The sequence below is a fragment of the Epinephelus fuscoguttatus genome, linkage group LG3, assembly GCF_011397635.1.
Source record: "Epinephelus fuscoguttatus linkage group LG3, E.fuscoguttatus.final_Chr_v1".
Lineage (NCBI taxonomy): Eukaryota > Metazoa > Chordata > Actinopteri > Perciformes > Serranidae > Epinephelus > Epinephelus fuscoguttatus.
In genome coordinates this window covers 21421382-21438680 of record NC_064754.1, presented here as the reverse complement: position 1 = coordinate 21438680, position 17299 = coordinate 21421382, and the positions used below count along the sequence as shown (strand labels likewise).

General features: G+C 42.7%; 1 protein-coding gene across 2 annotated transcripts in view; it reads right to left on the bottom strand.

Annotated features, from left to right (window-relative positions):
* The window catches only part of cntln (centlein, centrosomal protein), a 112132-nt gene that overhangs the window by 30717 nt on the left and 64116 nt on the right, over positions 1–17299 (bottom strand). For both annotated transcript variants that reach the window (XR_007448922.1, XM_049571394.1), the window contains exons 17-21: positions 13713–13794; positions 10556–10637; positions 9923–10191; positions 4003–4242; positions 2587–2684 (exon numbers count right to left, since the gene is read on the bottom strand). Coding sequence is in view for 1 of the 2 variants with exons in the window: in XM_049571394.1 (XP_049427351.1) it covers positions 2587–2684; positions 4003–4242; positions 9923–10191; positions 10556–10637; positions 13713–13794 (771 nt within the window). In the remaining variant the exon portion in view is untranslated. The remainder of the gene's footprint in view (positions 1–2586; positions 2685–4002; positions 4243–9922; positions 10192–10555; positions 10638–13712; positions 13795–17299) is intronic.

Sequence of the window (17299 nt, the reverse complement as noted above, 5' to 3'; positions counted from 1 at the left end):
CAAAGCTGGCAGGCACAGTGTCCCCATGCAGTGCATCAAGCATGACAGCTCATTATGACAACTAAATACACTGGCATGCTGTTTGGGTAAGTAGAGGGGGGTGAAATAAGGATGCATATATAATTCTAACTGGCATATATTAGAACAAGTGCTCTGGCGGGGAATGCCACACTAAGTGTGACTGGGGAGTGCTTTTTGACAAACGGCATTTAGAATCAGCAGTGACACTACTTGAAAGACTGTAATCAAGTATTTAAATGTTTATTATTTTCAGCTCAGCGTTACACCAGTCACATATAAAAACACGGCAGCGGGGGGACTCGGCTTGGGAAAGACTGATTATGAAGGGAATACGCTCCAAAAAATACTGTTTATTTGTGTGCTGTACTGTACTGATAATACTTCCCTGAAGAGTCCCTGTGTTGTAAGCTATTCATGTCTTAACTGTTGCAAAACATGCACCACGTGTCATTTCCTTTCTCCATAACCTGCCTTATTGACATGTTTAATATTCCGGCATTCTGCACAGCCACATTACAGCGAGGCCTTGTTTTAAGTGAGCTCAATATGTTAGTATGTTTTATTCTGTTTTCATAAAAGGCAAATATGAGGCACTTTTTCATGGTTGTCTATACCTTGGGGAATTAGAACAAATAGAATAAAGATCATAAGGATGCAGTTAATTAAAATGGTTTTGCAGTTTTCTTTATTTCAAAGATGTAGTGGATCTCTTCGCTCCCACACGCACCATGGCTTGTGTGTTTTGAATAAACAGATGACGAAACACCAGAGCAAATGCTTTCGTGTAAGTAAATGTCCCTGTCTCCCTAGGTGGATGAGTGCCTGAGGGCAGACTGGCTAAATAAATGTGAGCTTGTCCTATTGGAGTGACATTAAATTAAATGAGAGAGGAGTCTAGCCTGAGGTCTTTGGGGGGAAGTAGCGCTGGCTGGTTACCCCATGGATTTGGCCATTAATGAGAAAACCCATATTGAACCTTTCAGATGACTGTCTGGTGTTGACTTAAAGACGGAGAGCAGCAATAAGAGCCCCAGCAAGCTCCCTCTGCCCCAATGCTAATGGCAATTAGATCGACAACATTTATTTTAGATGTTCTCTTCTTCTGCACCCCAAAAAGAATAGAGGATAAAAAAGAATGAAGGATATATGGTGCTTCTGCCGGAGCGTGTGATCTCTATTTATGAGTGTTAGTGGAAAGAGAGAAAGAGCCTCAAACTATATCCCAATCACTCACACGTTTGTTCCCTTTGTTCTGCGCTTGTTGGCAATATTGTTCATCAAACATGCGTGTATTGTAATGATAACAGTCAGTGGTCTGAAGTGCGTGCGCGTAAGTGGGAGCGAGAGCGCACATTTCTGTGTATGTTGTTAAGAATGAAGTGCGGGTGGACATTTCATGTGGCTGATAGACAACAGGGCTAAAGATGAAAGAAGCAGCTTCATAAATAAGGCAGGGCCATAGTGCCGGATATTGACTGAGGACATGCCGGTATACTTTGAAATTCATTTCTTTTTTCCCCCCTTCTCTTCTTTAAGGCGAAGCAGCCTTGCTCCCTGTGTGTGTGCTGAGATGTATATTTCAGAGACGTCTAGACATGTCTTTCATTCTGAGAAGGGGTCCCTCCATGGAGGCAAATGGAGTGGTAGGCTAGAAGGGATGGCGAGTTACATGTGTGTGCAAGCGAGTGAGTGTGTGACAAGAGCCAGAGGAGCGGCTGAGGCTGTCGTGGAAACTCAGCTGAGGGATGTTCACTCTGTCTGGCTGTGATCCGCTGTGCTTTGGTCACACACAAACACATACCCGCTGTGATAGTACACATGCCCTGGATGCATTATTGAGAATGGCAGGCAGAGGACACAGCATACTAGACAAAGAGAACGAGAGGGAGGAAAGCCAAGTTGTTCTTTGTACCTTTCTCTCAGTTCAAAGATGAGATCCTAATGCAGAATGATGATGTACGCCTTTCACAACACTGTTCGAATCTCCAGTTTCCTTGAGTGAATTGTTTATAGCTATACATTCTATGTAATGTAACGAGTGCTACAGTAGGTGAACCATGTAACTCATTAGGACTTGTGGCCCACAGGCCAGAGTGATGCTGTGTGGGTTTTAGTGTCATGGGCCAAAATGGTCCCTCCTGCGGCACACAAACAATCAATACACTGCTTTGATCAGCACTCCGCATCAGCTACCCACATACGCAACACTACACTACATGACACACAAGACACCCACATGCACACATGTGCATACACACTAATTCCTTCAGTCATTTTTTTTCACTCGCTCATAAGAACATGCATAATTTCACAAATGATTCACGTTGAGGGGAAGCATGCCTAAGTGGAGTGCAGCAGACAGAGTGCTGCCACATGGTGGAATCAAACACTACAGATGGGAGCTGCAGAGAACGTGCACACAGGGAGACGGAGACAAAGACAGAGAGAGTGATGCAGAAAGACAAAAAGAAGGAAAAGTAACAGCTGTACTGTAGAGCAACTGTAAGAAAGAAACACAAAGAAAAAAAGAGCTAATACTAATGAAGAACAAGGTGTGAGACTAACTTGTCTTGCAGCTGGCGGAGCTTGTCCTCCTTCTCCTGGAGTTGGCCTCGCAGGGCTTTGTTAGCTGCCACCTGCCTTGTGACCTCCGCACTTGCACTCTGGGGGGAGGGCACACGGTGTGTGTGTTTGTTAATGTGTTTGAGTGTGTGTGATAAAGGGTGGGGGAGGTTTTCACGACACGGCTGATGACAGGTCAGGCACAGCATGCCTCCTCATTATAGTTACAGCGGGAGGGTGGAAGGTGCTAAAAGAGGTTAAGAGGAAAGCTGTATTTTCCAAAGTGGATGAGATAAGGGGAGTAATAGGAAAAATAACCATGTATAGACCTATACTACTGAGTATATTTTAATGGAATATATATATAAATATAAAGACTAAAACATTTACCAACATATTAAAATATCCCGACACAAACATTTAGTTAATCTTATTAAAATTAGTCTTTTATATCTTGTTGTTTGCATCTCTTGTACGATGAGACATATTAAGATACACGGCTCATGACGACAGGCGGACTTCTGATCATTCGACTGATGGATATTTGAACGTGCATGTTCACTTTGGTTTAAAGGGCCCCGTGTCTCTTGTGGGAACTGTACCAGCACAAGCTTTTGACAATGTGCTCACACGGTGCGCGCACCCCCACGGTGCATCCCTCGCCCTTCCCTTTTGCTGTCACCTGACATGACTTCCTCGGCTCTGTGTAACGACAGCAGCAATCTGCTCGGTGACACTGATGAGCTGGCAGCGAAGAGGGTGATAATACTGTGGTACCACTCACACCTCATTCCCTATGATGTAGGGCACGTCTCTACTGTTATTCCCCATTTCTCATCTTTCTGACAGGTGCTCCGAAATAAGATCAAATGATAAGAAATGCTAATTCATGTCGAAATCACATGCAATTTCAGGTGATGTTGAGTGTAAATTTAAAGGCTTGAGAATTAAGTTTTTTTATGTTTTATCATTTGAAAGTAAATCCTTGACAGAGTTTCTCTCAGAGTTTCTAAACTCCTCAAGGACAGCAGGCTATTCAAACCAGTGAGTTAAAGCTGAAGTGACTCAGAAATATCGATGTTTGATAAAATAGCCTGGAAATGTTTCTTCTAACTAAAAAATATACAGTAAATGCATGTAGACTGTTTGATACAGCATAATTAGAAGTAAAAAAGTGTGTAAGATTGTTTAATATATTTTGTGAGCCAAACAGCGTTAACTCTCCCAAAATTCCACAACTTTCTTGTTATTCATGGTATTATCCACTCAAGCTTCATAGTGCGCTAAATTGGAAATGAACACAATCCTTAATACCATCATCCTATTAAGAGATTTATCTCATAAGGCGTGCACAATAAGACAAAGCATGAGGGCCATTCATTAACCCCAGAGTTCCTCTCAGAACTTTTAACCACTAACCTTCAGTCTGGCTTGAAGTTGTTTGACCTCAGCCTCCAGTGCCTGAAGGGTAGTATTTGCTGGGGCGGGCACTGTCCTGCACTGGCAGGAACATTCTGTGTTGTTTACTGGTGCTGCTGGTACTGCTGGTGCTGCTGGTGGTGCAGTTTGCTGCGGGATTGTGATCTGCCTCCACTGCTCCAGCTCCATCTCCAGAACCTTTTTCTGCTGCTCCTTACCAGCCAGGTCAGAGGTCAGCTTCTGCAAACCGACAGACAGAATTGGTGGTCTTGGCTACTGCTAATGATACTTGAACTAAAAACAAAAGTTTTGTCCACTGTTATTAAACCAAGGAGACCTACATTTTTGTTATAGGATGTTGAGAGTTACAGTAAGAGGTAATGGGAAACATGATATACTGCTGGAAAATTTGATGTTCACTTAAAGAACTTTGGGTCAAATGTAATACCAGCTTCCTCTGTTTCATGATGCAAAAACGTATTACTACTGTAAGAAAAAAAATCCTTTGACTTAAAGGTCCAGTGTATAGGATTTAGGGGGATATATTGACAGAAATGGAATCTAGCATAAGTATGTTTTCTTTAGTGTATAATAATCTGAAAATAAGAATTTTTGTGTTGTCGTTAGCTTAGAATGAGCCCTTCATATGTACGAAGGGAGCAGGTTTTCTTTTATGGAGATTGCCATGTTGCATCTTCATGTTTCTACAGTAACCCAGAACGGACAAACTAAATGATGGCTCCAGATAAGGCCATATCTGTTTTCGCTTCAGCCACTGTAGTAAGCAGCCCAACTGTATTGTGCAGCGCTGGAGTTAAACAGATTTGTAATGTGAAACTGCTTTCCTCTGTGTTTCTAGCAGTTTAAATCACGTGGTCCATTTGTTCTGAAGAGGAAGAGATCTTTGTGGATAATTCGGCTCCTGGTGAAAACACCCTGAACGTCTGGATCTCATGTTATCGGAGAAAAAAGGTGACCACACATTAGCATGTGTTGGACTACCCGTCCGCAGTGACATGTCGGACTGTATCAGAAATACATGGATTTTAACGTGGGTCTGTTTGTTCTGGAAAGGAATCGACCTGTGCAGATAATATGGCTTATGGTAAAAATATACTTAACGCCTGGACCTAAAAAAGGTGAGCACAAAATAATAGCATGTTGTGGGGGAGCCCTGAGATGCCAAATAGTGTCAGGGCTGCACTGATTTGCAACGTGAAACTGCTTTATCAAGTGTTTTTAGCGTCTCTGATCGCCTGGTCTGTTTGCTTTGGAGAAGAAGAGATTTCTGTGGATAATTTAGCTATGGATAAACACTTCCTGAAGAATAGACACTGAAGGAAATCTGGTAGACAATTCACCGCTAGACACCACCAAATCCCCCTATATCTTACACTTCACCTTTAAAGGAGTGGTGTGTGGGATTTAGCGGCATCTAGTGGTGAGGTTGCAGACTGCAACAAACGGAATACCCCATCCACTCAACCCTTCCTTTCCAAGTGTGTAGGAGAACCTACAGTGGCCTTCAGGTACTGTAAAAATGTGAAAGGCCCTGTCTAGAGCCAGTGTTTTGTTTGTCCGTTCTGGGCGACTGTAGAAACATGGCAGTGCAGCATGGTGGGGTCTGTGGAAGAGGGCCCGCTCCCTATGTCGATATGAAGGGCTCATGCTAAGCTAATGAAAACATGATTCTTCTGTTCAGGTGATTATACACTAATGAATATTATATTCCATCTGCCAATATATCCCCCTAAATCCTACACACTGGTCCTTTAAACCTGTCTTAATTTTAAATTCAGATTACATGAATATGATAAACGCAGAGACAAAGTAAACACAATATGTTGGAAATACTGTATGTGTTAGCCACAAGAGAGCTGCAGGCTCTGCTTTCATATCTGGTCTGTGATAAATTTCCTTTTTTATGCTAATTAGGAGACAGATGATGCCGTTGCCTGGTCAATGGGGCCTAATTCTCACTGTGATTGGCATGCATAATAAAGCCATCCTGCAGAATCTGAGAGCACTTTGGGACGGAGGGAGTTCAGCATTTGGTGAGTGGTTGGGTTTAGAGTGATGAACTATAATGGCACTAGCTGATCATGTACAATGTACAGTGTATCAATGATTCTAAACATAAGCATCTAAGGTGAACACTTTTAACCACATGTGTGCGGTGGAGCTCAAAAAAGCACTTTGCCTGCTTATTAAGAAAATACGGGGCAGTAACACGTCTCAGTAAGTTTGGTTCAATACTGCCACAATTAGCTGATCTGGTATCATTTCAAACATTAAGAATGCTTAATGGCACAAATAGGAGATATGATACATGAAGATGTATGCTGTACACAACGGGTAAATGCTGGAACACACACAGACACACACACACACACACACACACACACACACACACACACACACACACACACACACACGAGTGAAACCGCAGATTCCCAGGGGTTTGCTCTCTGCTCTGCATACATGGAGGTTATTGATATCTAGTTGCTGGCTGACACCTTTTAATAGAATCCCCCTTGTTTTAGGTTTCCTTTGCTCTGTTGAAGACGCACATGCTATATCCCGAGAGAGGGTGAAAGAGAGAGAAGTAGGAGTGATAGAGCGAAGGAGGGGTGTGTGGAGAATGAGCAGCGGGGCTATGGCTGCAGTGGCAGTGGTGCACGAATTAAGAGTGGCATTGACACTTCCTGTAAGACAGGCTTTGATTTCACAGGCCATTTTCAGCCCTGGTGAGAGATGACACTGACATGGACTGATACACTGGTGGTCCATTAGGCTGGAAAAAAAGGACACCTCTTTCTCCCATATGAGTAGAGGTCTCACTGATGCCGTTCCAAGAGATACTCAATCATTAGCAGGATAAATAAGGAAACACAGGCTGCTGAAATAGCCACACATACACACATGTAAAAACTCAAAATGAATTTGTCAACATGAATCAAACACTAGCCTAATGTCTTACTATATAAGTTCCTCAGTCACTTTGTATTCATCCTGTTGGCCTGACTTTTTATGTGATTTGTAGTGCAACTATCATTAAAATTTAAATAACGTCTTGAGCTTTTTAAATTCAGTCAGTTGTGTCTGTTGCACCCCCTAATCCTGTGATAATCCCAGCCCCTTACATGTTAGAGGAGGGGAGGACACTTCACACATAAAGAGATAAGGATGGTGTATTTGCAAGGCGATGTCACAGTACACTGCAGAGTGGAGAAAATGGGGGAAGTAATGACTGAGTGAGGTAGATTATCCAAGCAACCAAATGATCCTGTATTTGGATGATACGCATGGCGAGCACATTCTGTCAAAAGTAAGACTGGGTAGAAATAAGAGGGTACGCTTCACCTGCCACCTGAGGTTTTTTTTAAGCTCCTTAGGCCAATTTAAAGGATAATTCCAGTTCATTACAACTTGTGTAATTTTTTTTCGTAGATTTTAGCCACTATTTGTATCAGCAACAGTAACATTTACATGAGGGAATAGTTGCCATATTACTAGAGCTCAAAGGTAACTGTTAAGATCTAGGAATATGGCAACATCACCTGACATCAGACAGGTGAAAAAACACAGCTGGTCAGATAATAGGACTGGTTTTAATGGACTTCTAGGTAAGAGGAAATTATTTGAAAGAGAAAATGACGGTGACCTACTGTGACCCTCAGTACTTACCATAGTTGTGATTGCCAAAGACTCAAGTTGTCATAAATAGGAATCATCCTTTAAAATTAACATGTCAGGAAGAAAGGGAAACATCCCAAACTTTCTACACTGCAGGTCTAAGGAGTTGGGTTACGTTCTTTTGCTGATCATGCTCATCCTGCTCATCTTGACATCTGCTAGGATACTGTGCAGCAGGTGACTAAGTGATGAAAGTGTCACCATGCTGTTGAACATATTTTCCATCAGCAGGGACATGAAGAGCTGAGTGCAGCACGAGAAAGCACGTCACACCTCTTCACTGCACGTCTATTTTTCTCTCATGGTATAGATTTTGGGCAGCAAAATATTGTTAGCTATTAAATGCAGCTATTAAAGGAAAACTTCATCCAAAAAATTATCATTTGCATATCAACTACTCACCCTGTTTTACTTCAAATTTGTGAATAAAACATTGCCTAAGCAAATGCATTTTTGGTACAATCATACTATGTATAACATTTCCACATAAACAGTCTCGCGCACGGACAAGGAGCGCTCCTGGGCAACTCAATGGCATGCATGAGCAGAGTTTAAATTCAGCTTCTATGTAGACATATTTTCAATAGTAAGGTTTAGGCAAAAGTGTGTGTTTAGGAAGTACTGAGCAATTCTGCAAGTCTGGATAAATGAGACTTGGATTATACTGCATGAGCATATAGTTTTGCTGTTGTTAAACATATTCCCCCCTTTACTCTAATTCATCCAGAATGTCTGCAATATTTGGAGGCATACAAGGAAGTTTTCTTCACGAATTCAATGTAACACAGGGCGGGTAACTGATTTACAAAATGTCATTTTGAGGGTTAAGTATTCCTTTGAGACAGGTAGACTCTCAAAATCCAAACTTATACAAAGACCACAGAGGAAAGCGTAATAAAAAATGGGGCACACTGTATAGCAAGTAAGAAAGAAAGGAATAAGGAAATAAGACTTAATGATGGAAGGAGGTAAGGAAGGAAGTAACAAGGGAAGGACAGAATGGCTGGAGGATCAGGGAGACACAGCAACACAAACAAGTTTCTGAGAAACTGCCATGCTACTTCTCACATGATGGCCCCTGTGGAGGCTGTCCTAAGCCAATTACAAGCAGAGAGTTTTAGTTGGAGAGTTGGCAAGGACCGGCTGGAACAAGCCCAAAGTCCATCACCTCTTGCCCTTTCCAGAGAGGGCAACAAGACGTGGCTTTGCCCAGTCAGTCGGCTCCAACTTTCTCTGGTGGAGTGGCATTAATACTGCAGGAGGAAAGAGGAAACAAACAGGAAGACAACAATTCCCTCTCTGTCCACTCTTTCACGCAACAGTGTGTGTTTGTGTATGTGTGTGCATGCACGTGTGCCTTTACTGCTGTGTCTGAGTCTAAGGTCTCGTTGGGCCTTGGCAATCAGATGCCTGGGTGGGAGCACAAGGGCCACTTCCTAGGAAGCAACACTGTGAGGGCTGGACTTTGACCTGTGTGTACATGTCCAATAGACTGCATCTGTACTAGTCTACTCAGTAAATATACACACATACAGACACATGCGCCTAATCAGGCTTCCAGTGGGCCCTCGCTGGCTGCTGCTATCTCTGGATTCAACTAAAGAAGTCTCCTGCCTGTACGATTAACGACTGTATCTGTATAGGTGTGTGTGTATTAGTGTGTCTGTGTATGTGTGTATACATATGTTGGTGTGTATGAGGAGGCCCTGGCAGGAAAGGTACTGTTTAGGGCCAAAGTGCTTGGTGTTTTATTTATAGTCTATACTGAGTCTAAGAGTTTCCTACCTGGAGGAAGGTACTAAATAACTAAATGGGTGTGTGGCAGTGGACTCTATGAAAAAAAGTCACCTTGTGTGTGTCTGTGCACACAGGTGCACATATTTGGAGGAATGTAACTGCTAGTGACACAGATTGTTGTGGAGAACTGGCTTGTTGAAACATTCAACGAGACAAGAGCAGAGTCAGAAAAAGAAAAAGAGAGAGAGGGAGATTCTCGTCTTCACTTCTGCTCCGTGGTGCTGACCTCCACAGGCGAGGGTAGGCCTGTCAGCCACACTTATTAAGCATGATAAGGGCAAAGGACCTGCTACTGCTGCACTCTCAGCCCCCCAGCAAACCCAAAAGAACCACAAAAAGAAAGACAAAGACAGAAAAATAAGAAACTTCCCAACACTTACAACTGGCTTTCCCTTTTACTCATTTCCCTGTTTCTTTCCCAAGTTACCTGTGTGAGCTGCTGGCTGCTGCAGAGTTTCTCAGTGAGGGAGTCGAGCTGTGCCGTGATCTTCTCATTGGCCCTTCGCAGCTCTCTGGCTGAAAGCACAGCGTCTTTCCTGGCACTTCGCAGTATGTCAATGTGACGCTGTAGGGACTCTATGCGCTGCTGCAGAGAAGAGGAGGAGCAGTTCTGGGTCTTCATTAGCATCCTCTTCCTCCTCCACCTCCTTTTCTCTCCTCTCGTCCCTCGGTCCCAGGGCTCATGCTGTTCATCGTCTAACAGGAGGAAGTACACGCAGGCACCTCAGAGTTGACAAGTGCACGTAACAAATCCCTATTTAGAAGCTACTGGTGGGAGTTAACAGGCTTATGTAAAAGTGTCTTTGTGTATGCACAAGTGAAAACTGTGATATATTTAACAACTTGAATGATTAACATTTTCCATTTATAACCAATTCAGGAGTGTCAAGTTCTGAAAGAAAAAACAAAACAAAAAAAATAACAAAGCTTGTTAACTTCTTGGATAGTTGTTTCTGATCAACAGCATGTACATACATCGAGTTGTTCTTCCTGCTTCAATTAATGGTCGATTAGATTTTTGTAGTTTTGCATGGGTGTGAAAAAGGAAAACTTCTGCTACCTTGGGCCAGAACATGATGTTGTTTTCTGTTGGATTCTGCTGATGGCGCCGCTGTGTTCGAGATCAGTGAACACCTGTAGGACTGAAAGAACAGAAAAGTTAGAGACAGAGATGAAAAGCAGCTGTTACGTGTAACACAAGCGGTTGACATGTTGTGCTTCCTGAAACGCAGCTCATAATGACACCATGATCACAGGGTGTGCTCAGTTTAACGCGACAAGACAAATCACCCCGCGCTTTAATAATTCACCTGAGCGTGTTCAACCGACTCCAACGTGAATGCTTCTCAGCACGGATATTACTTCTGACAGATGCTTGCACATGCCGCCTTTGTTCAATCACTGTCTGAAAGCCCTGATTCACTCTTACAGTATGACGTGTGTGTGTGCGTGTAGTCATTTGCACTCATAAGTGTGTATGTGTGCGTATGTGTGACACCTCCCAACTGCACCATCGTTTGTAGTGACATCAAAGACGGCACTCCTCCACCACCACCACCACCACCATACCCCTCCTTCTTCTCTGCCTCTTTCCCTTTGTATATGGGGTCAGGTAGGATTTGATCAGTGCCAGGTTTGATCACACGGTGCCTTGCAGGGAGGAGAGGGGGGATGAACCCTTTGGTTTGTGACATAGCACGTCGTGAGGAGCCAGGGCTGTCATAGCGATGAGCCCAGAAGGAGCTGATGGGCACATTTAGCGAATCTGGAGCGGGGAAACTTAAGGGGATCTGAGAGTAAGGGTCCTGACAGCTCCCTGGCTACATGTACAACAACAACCTTCTCTTCGTCTCCACCTTCTACCTAGCTCTCCTCCACTGAAAAAAAAGAGAAACAGAGGGAGAAAGAATATCTTTAAAGGTCCCTCTCTTTCCTTTCTGTTTTTGACAGACACACTGAATCTCTCTGGAGGTCGGAGCTGCCATGTCCTCCTGTGGAGTGGCTTGATATGGACAAGAGCAAGGGTCCAGGCCTATTGATTTTAATGGTTCAGAGAGGAGATGAAAAAGAAGGCGCACCGACAACCACACTTAACAAAGACTGTAAATGCAAGAGCAAAGGGAGTGAAGACAGTTACACGAACACTCCTAAAGCTGACTAATCACATTAACCTCAACAATTACTACATTACCCTTTATGGTTAAAAAAATCAAACAACTCACATAGGCTTAGAATATCACAAGAGAGTAGAGCTGGTTGTAGAGTTGCAGTGGTATGAAAAGACAAAAGTACATGAATCAACTCGCAACAAATAACTTCTCATATCTACAGTTCCTTCCTTAAATATATAGACACTAAAAACATTTCCAGAGTATATTCTTTAAATTACTGTATGAGGCCCATGGAACACAACACAGACTTTGTTCTCAGTGTTACTGTTAATCCTACCTGGTTCTGTAACTGTGGTAGTGTATGTGGAAATAACTGTGAACATAAGAATCTTCTGCCTTAAATTAAATTCTGACTGCACTTTTTTGTAAGATAGTTCCACAGATTCTTTCCTACATAAGAAACAATTTACCCTGAATATGCTTAACATCACATTGTACCTACATTAAGTTGTCATAACAAACTTTGCACTGCAAGAATGAACATATTTTCACAAATTACATTTGAGTTAAATTGTGAATGGTGGTCAGAAAAGGATGAAGGTAAGGAAAGAACCCTGGACATTTCACTGCAAACCTCCAGGTATGCGCATATGACATCACAAGATGTTGCAATGACTGTCCAATCAAGCTGTTAACCCACGTATGCCATCAAAGCGACTGTGAACAGACTTTTATCTCACTGTTTGCATAGTCAATGGAAACATACAGATAAATGTAGACGACACAAGAGCTAGTGTACACAGAGTAGCAAGCTAGTGTGTTATGCTTGGCAACCGTCCATTACCAGTCTAGTTGTCCATTATTTATGCTTGTGGAGCCAAATAAATCATTAAATAAACAACCAATCATAATCTGTTGTCTCTTCTTAATGTTAACTCATAAATGGCGCTTGCAGAACTGCTGTAGGAAAGCCTGACGCCTTGTGCCTACAACCAAATCACAGCCATGCCAATATTCAGCACAACAGCGCTTCCCCTTGTGTGATATTAGGCCCGTTTCCACCGCAGGAACTTCGGGGTAATTTTACGGGGCCAGTGCCGTTGGTGCGTGTCTCCACCGCAGGAACCACCCCCGAAGGACAGAGTTCCGGAACTTTTACAGGTGCTAAACAAGTCCCTGCCTTGGAGCAGGTACTCAGAACGGCCCCGAAATGGATGTACTCAAGGAGGGATGTGACGACAACAGAAAGCAACAAAATAGCCAGCATTTTTAAAACTCAGCAGACGAGGGTTAGCTCGTTCATATAGCTTCTGCCGCCATGTAAAAAAAACTCACTAAATGGCCCGTGAAAAAAATATTCTTTCCAGTGGATATCTTAGTTACAACATGATTGAGCTAGCAAAGCAGTTTTGTGTTGCTATGTGTGGTATTTATTCAGTTATGGGAAATCGCGATGTCTAGAAAGCATCAGTGGCCGCAGAAGCAGCAAAGCTAACATCAGGACGTCATCTGTTAAAAGCCTCCCGTTGTCGGACACGACATGAAACTACTCCAGTTAGCTCAATCATGTTCTAACTAAGACATCCGCTGGAAAAAATATTATTTTCACGGGCCATTTAGTGAGTTATTACAGACACCGCTATCGGCTACAGCTAACGGCATCCCTATGTCGCCCTGGTCAAAATGGTTGCGCAACGATTACGTCACATCCAAAGCCCGTAACTTTACAGGAACCTTCCTCGTACTCCGTGGAGACACAGCGGTTGAGAGGGCCGAGCGAGAGGACGTTCCTGTAGTAGTTCCTGCTCCCCAAATAGTACCAGGAACTTCTTCAGTGGAAACGGGCCTATTGCTTAAATAACTGAGTGATAGTTTGTAAACAGTATTTTAAGTATTCAGAAACAGTTTTTTATGATGGTCTAAAAACACCGGCACAATTAAAACAAGCCTGAGACAATTCAAATATAACCTATATGCATCCATAAACTAAAGGCTGGCTATTCCTATTAATCTGACTGAAATGTTACTCTTGCAGAGGTAGTCTGTAATGAAATCAACACACTCGGCCAAAGTTAAAACCTAGAAGTTCACTGCTTTGAAACCAACCTTGCTCTCAGCGTGTTGTCTGTGAGCCGTTGTCCCTGAGGGTACACCGTTGAGACTGTCCACATACTCTTCTTCACTGTCACTGCAGAGGAAAGTGAGAAGGGTTATTACAGGCCAGAAGTTGAACCAACAACCCTGTCTCTGAAAGTACCAACACTGGACAAAAATCCAATTTACCTTTTATGGTTGATTTAGTTGACATCAAGCAAAAATATGTGCATTTCGCCCCTCCCCTCCGCCTTCCAACAGAAAATCAATGTCCCATCCAATTTCTGAGCTGGAAGTGTAAATGTGGGTGTAAATTAAGTGAAAAGCTGCAGTGTCTGGTGCTGATGGTGAATGCATCAACATGTATGAGAGCGGCTGTGGCCTTCATTAGCCCTCTGTGTGTGACAGACGTGTGTGAGAAGCACGGCTGAGCGGAGCCAAGCAAAGTTGCATCTGATGGACACACGGTAAGGGCTTCCTGGGACACACATACACACACACATACACTCTCACACACAAACACACACACAGGTTTATTGACAGTGACCTTTGACGTGAAGGTGGAAGCCAGTGACATTTACGCTGGCGGGTTTATTAAGGTGGGGCCTGGGAGAAGCAGCAGAGGTAAAGACCACAGAGAGAGGATCTAACTGGAACATGACAGGGCTGGGGGCTAGTTAGGGTTAAACCTGGTCTGGAAGGGGCACAGGGACTTGCTGAGGATCACTAATCACCACCACAAAGACCAGAGCTACATGCATTTGATGAAAAATGCTACCAGTCTCATGCTGGTAAGACAGTTGAACAGGTCTGTCTTGAATTTAGCCTTGTGAACACAATTCTGAAGTCATCTTACCATTAATTTAAAAATACTTTTCTACTAATTACGCATCAGATGTAGATTCAAATTGACAAATACCACAGTCAGCATAATACTATGTCTCAACCTGTCAGCTCACATTAGGGCTAATCAGACAACAAGAGTCATGGCAATTGTATCAACAGGCCATCAAAGTCTTCTGGATGTGTTTCTACTGATGACTGTATATAAAGATGGAGAACGCGTCTCCACTGCCTACCACTGTACAAAAATAAAGCCAAACTATCCCGGGTACGGACACTGCCATCTTGCCCTGGTGACATCATTTGGAGCACAAGTCTTCCTGGTAGCGAATGGGAAGTGTAGCCGCAGTATTGAGTTACCTCCCATACACTCGTCCAACCAAACTGCAAGCAGGGCCACTGATCACAAGCACACCAACGGACGCACAGCTGTCAATCATGATGTCAGACCCCCTTTCTAGAGCACCTAATAACTAATTAAAACCAAAATTATCAGAAAAACGAACACTTAAACACACATCTGTGTGATAAGAACAACCTAAACTGACAAAAACAATCTTTCAGAAAAAATTCTTTAACGTGTACTTTGTAGTTTTGGCTTTACTTTTGGGGAGCTGTCATCATGACATCCATCTTTATATACAGTCTATGGTTTCTAGGAACAACACAGCTAAGGTTGTTGTTAAGGTGATCCTTTAGGGAGGACTTGTGTTAGTCACAGAAACACATCTCTTTGCATTTACAGGCTGGATGCAAAGTTGGGAAGTGATGGAAGAGGCTTCCAAATTATAGGATACATGGGGTCACTGAATGATGTTATGATTATGAAATTGAAGTGAATCATGTGCCTTTACAGTCACCAGATCTTGAGAGATTTTGGAGCAAAGTGCTAGACAGCACTCTCCTCCACCACCACCACCAAAACACCAAATAAAGTAACATCATTTGAAAGAATGGTGACAGTGCACATCATTCAGTTGAGGTCCGGAGAACATATGAAGGCACACTAACCCTGTTCTGGCGGCTTGTGGTGACTCAACACCTCACCAAGACACTTACTGTTGCCTTTCCTTGTAAATAATCTGCCACCCATGTGTATTGTAATGTATTCCAACAATTATTAAAAGCACAATAAAATAAACAATCATAAACACACACTACCAGGGCAGGAATTTCACCAAAGGCCACGACAGCCATGGCTTTTGTCCCTCTGTCTGCCTTTGGTGCCCCTCTGAAAATGGTATGCCCATCAGCAAATGTGACCTTGATGCCTCGCACTCTGCCTGTTTTGTTTTCCTTTCCTCGTCCTGCCTCTCCGCTCTCTCCGTCTCCTGTCAACTCATCTCCGGCACCAAAATGTTGGTAACATTTAGGCTACTTGATTGGCCGATAGTAATATATAAAAATGGACACATTTGTAAATAGTCACTCCGAACACCAGAGCACACTCTGGCACAAACTGGACTGTTTGTAAATAAGAAGCGCTGTGGAATATACCGTTATATGTTAGAGGTTATTCAGAGCAACACACTCTCGGATAGGCCTGTCGCGATATGCGATAAGTCGGTCAACTGCACGGTAAATTTAAAGGGAGACAGTAACTTTTCCGGCCGCGATTAATTGCCATATTCATGTGTGTTTGTTTTCCTCGTCTCTGTCCACTAAAGACACTGGACAACAAGAGCGTTCACTGCCGTGTATCATCTGGCAGCCAGGTGAGTTGGTTCATTAGCGTAATGAACGGAGGGAAAGTGTCGAGTGTTTTTGTGTCTGTGGGGGAGGCGGGGCTATGGGCTACACACACACACACACAGTGCGATCTTCGTAAGGGGGAGACGAGGTGGAGAAAAAAAAGAAAGAGTTGAGCATAAGAGAAAGACATGGAACTTGTTCCTAAACCAAATGCCACGGCCCCTGTGTGGGAGTGTTTTGGATTTAAACCAAATGACAGAGGGCAGCCCAGTAATTTGGACGAGCCGGTTTGCCAGGTTTGTTCTAAAACCATCTCAACAAAAAGAGCGAATACGACCAACTTAACTGCACACCTGAGAGTGAGAGACTAAGAATCTATTTTTTGTATTTATTAATTTATTTGGATTTTTTTTACGTATTATTTCAGATATTTAAATCTTTTTTGCATTCCTAAGTATTCTTGTTAAATAAATGTTTATTTCTCTTTAAAAGAGAAATTATATAAGTTTAAAAAATGGTCTAAAAACATCGAAATTACAACAATAATAAAAATGGTCTTAAAAGCATAATATTACTCAATATTATCGCTTATCACAATAATTTCTGACGCAATTAATCGCCCAGCAAAATTTGTTATCGTGACAAGCCTACTCTCGGAGTGGCAGAGCACACTCTGCATATTTAGAGCATACTGTCTGGAAACAGAAGAGCAGAGCGCCAAATAAAATGAAAGTGAAACTTAATTGTTTGTTAGATATAGAAACAGAAATGCTATATATCTCTGAATAACATTTTCATTTTAGCGTAAAGCGTCAAATTGGATTTACAAATGCACCCAAACAACATGTGTGGTGTGACCAATAAAAATGCAAGTGTGAAAGAGCTCTTGTTTTGGGTGACAGTTTTGCTACTACTCAATCCCACGATCAGTACTGTGCCAATGCAGCTCTCAACAGAGAAAAGAAGGAAGCTATAGGGTTCACTCGTTAGTTACTTTCAACACCAGCTTCAGCAAAAATATGTTTAATTTAGAATGTTATTGATTAAGTGTTATTATTGTTATT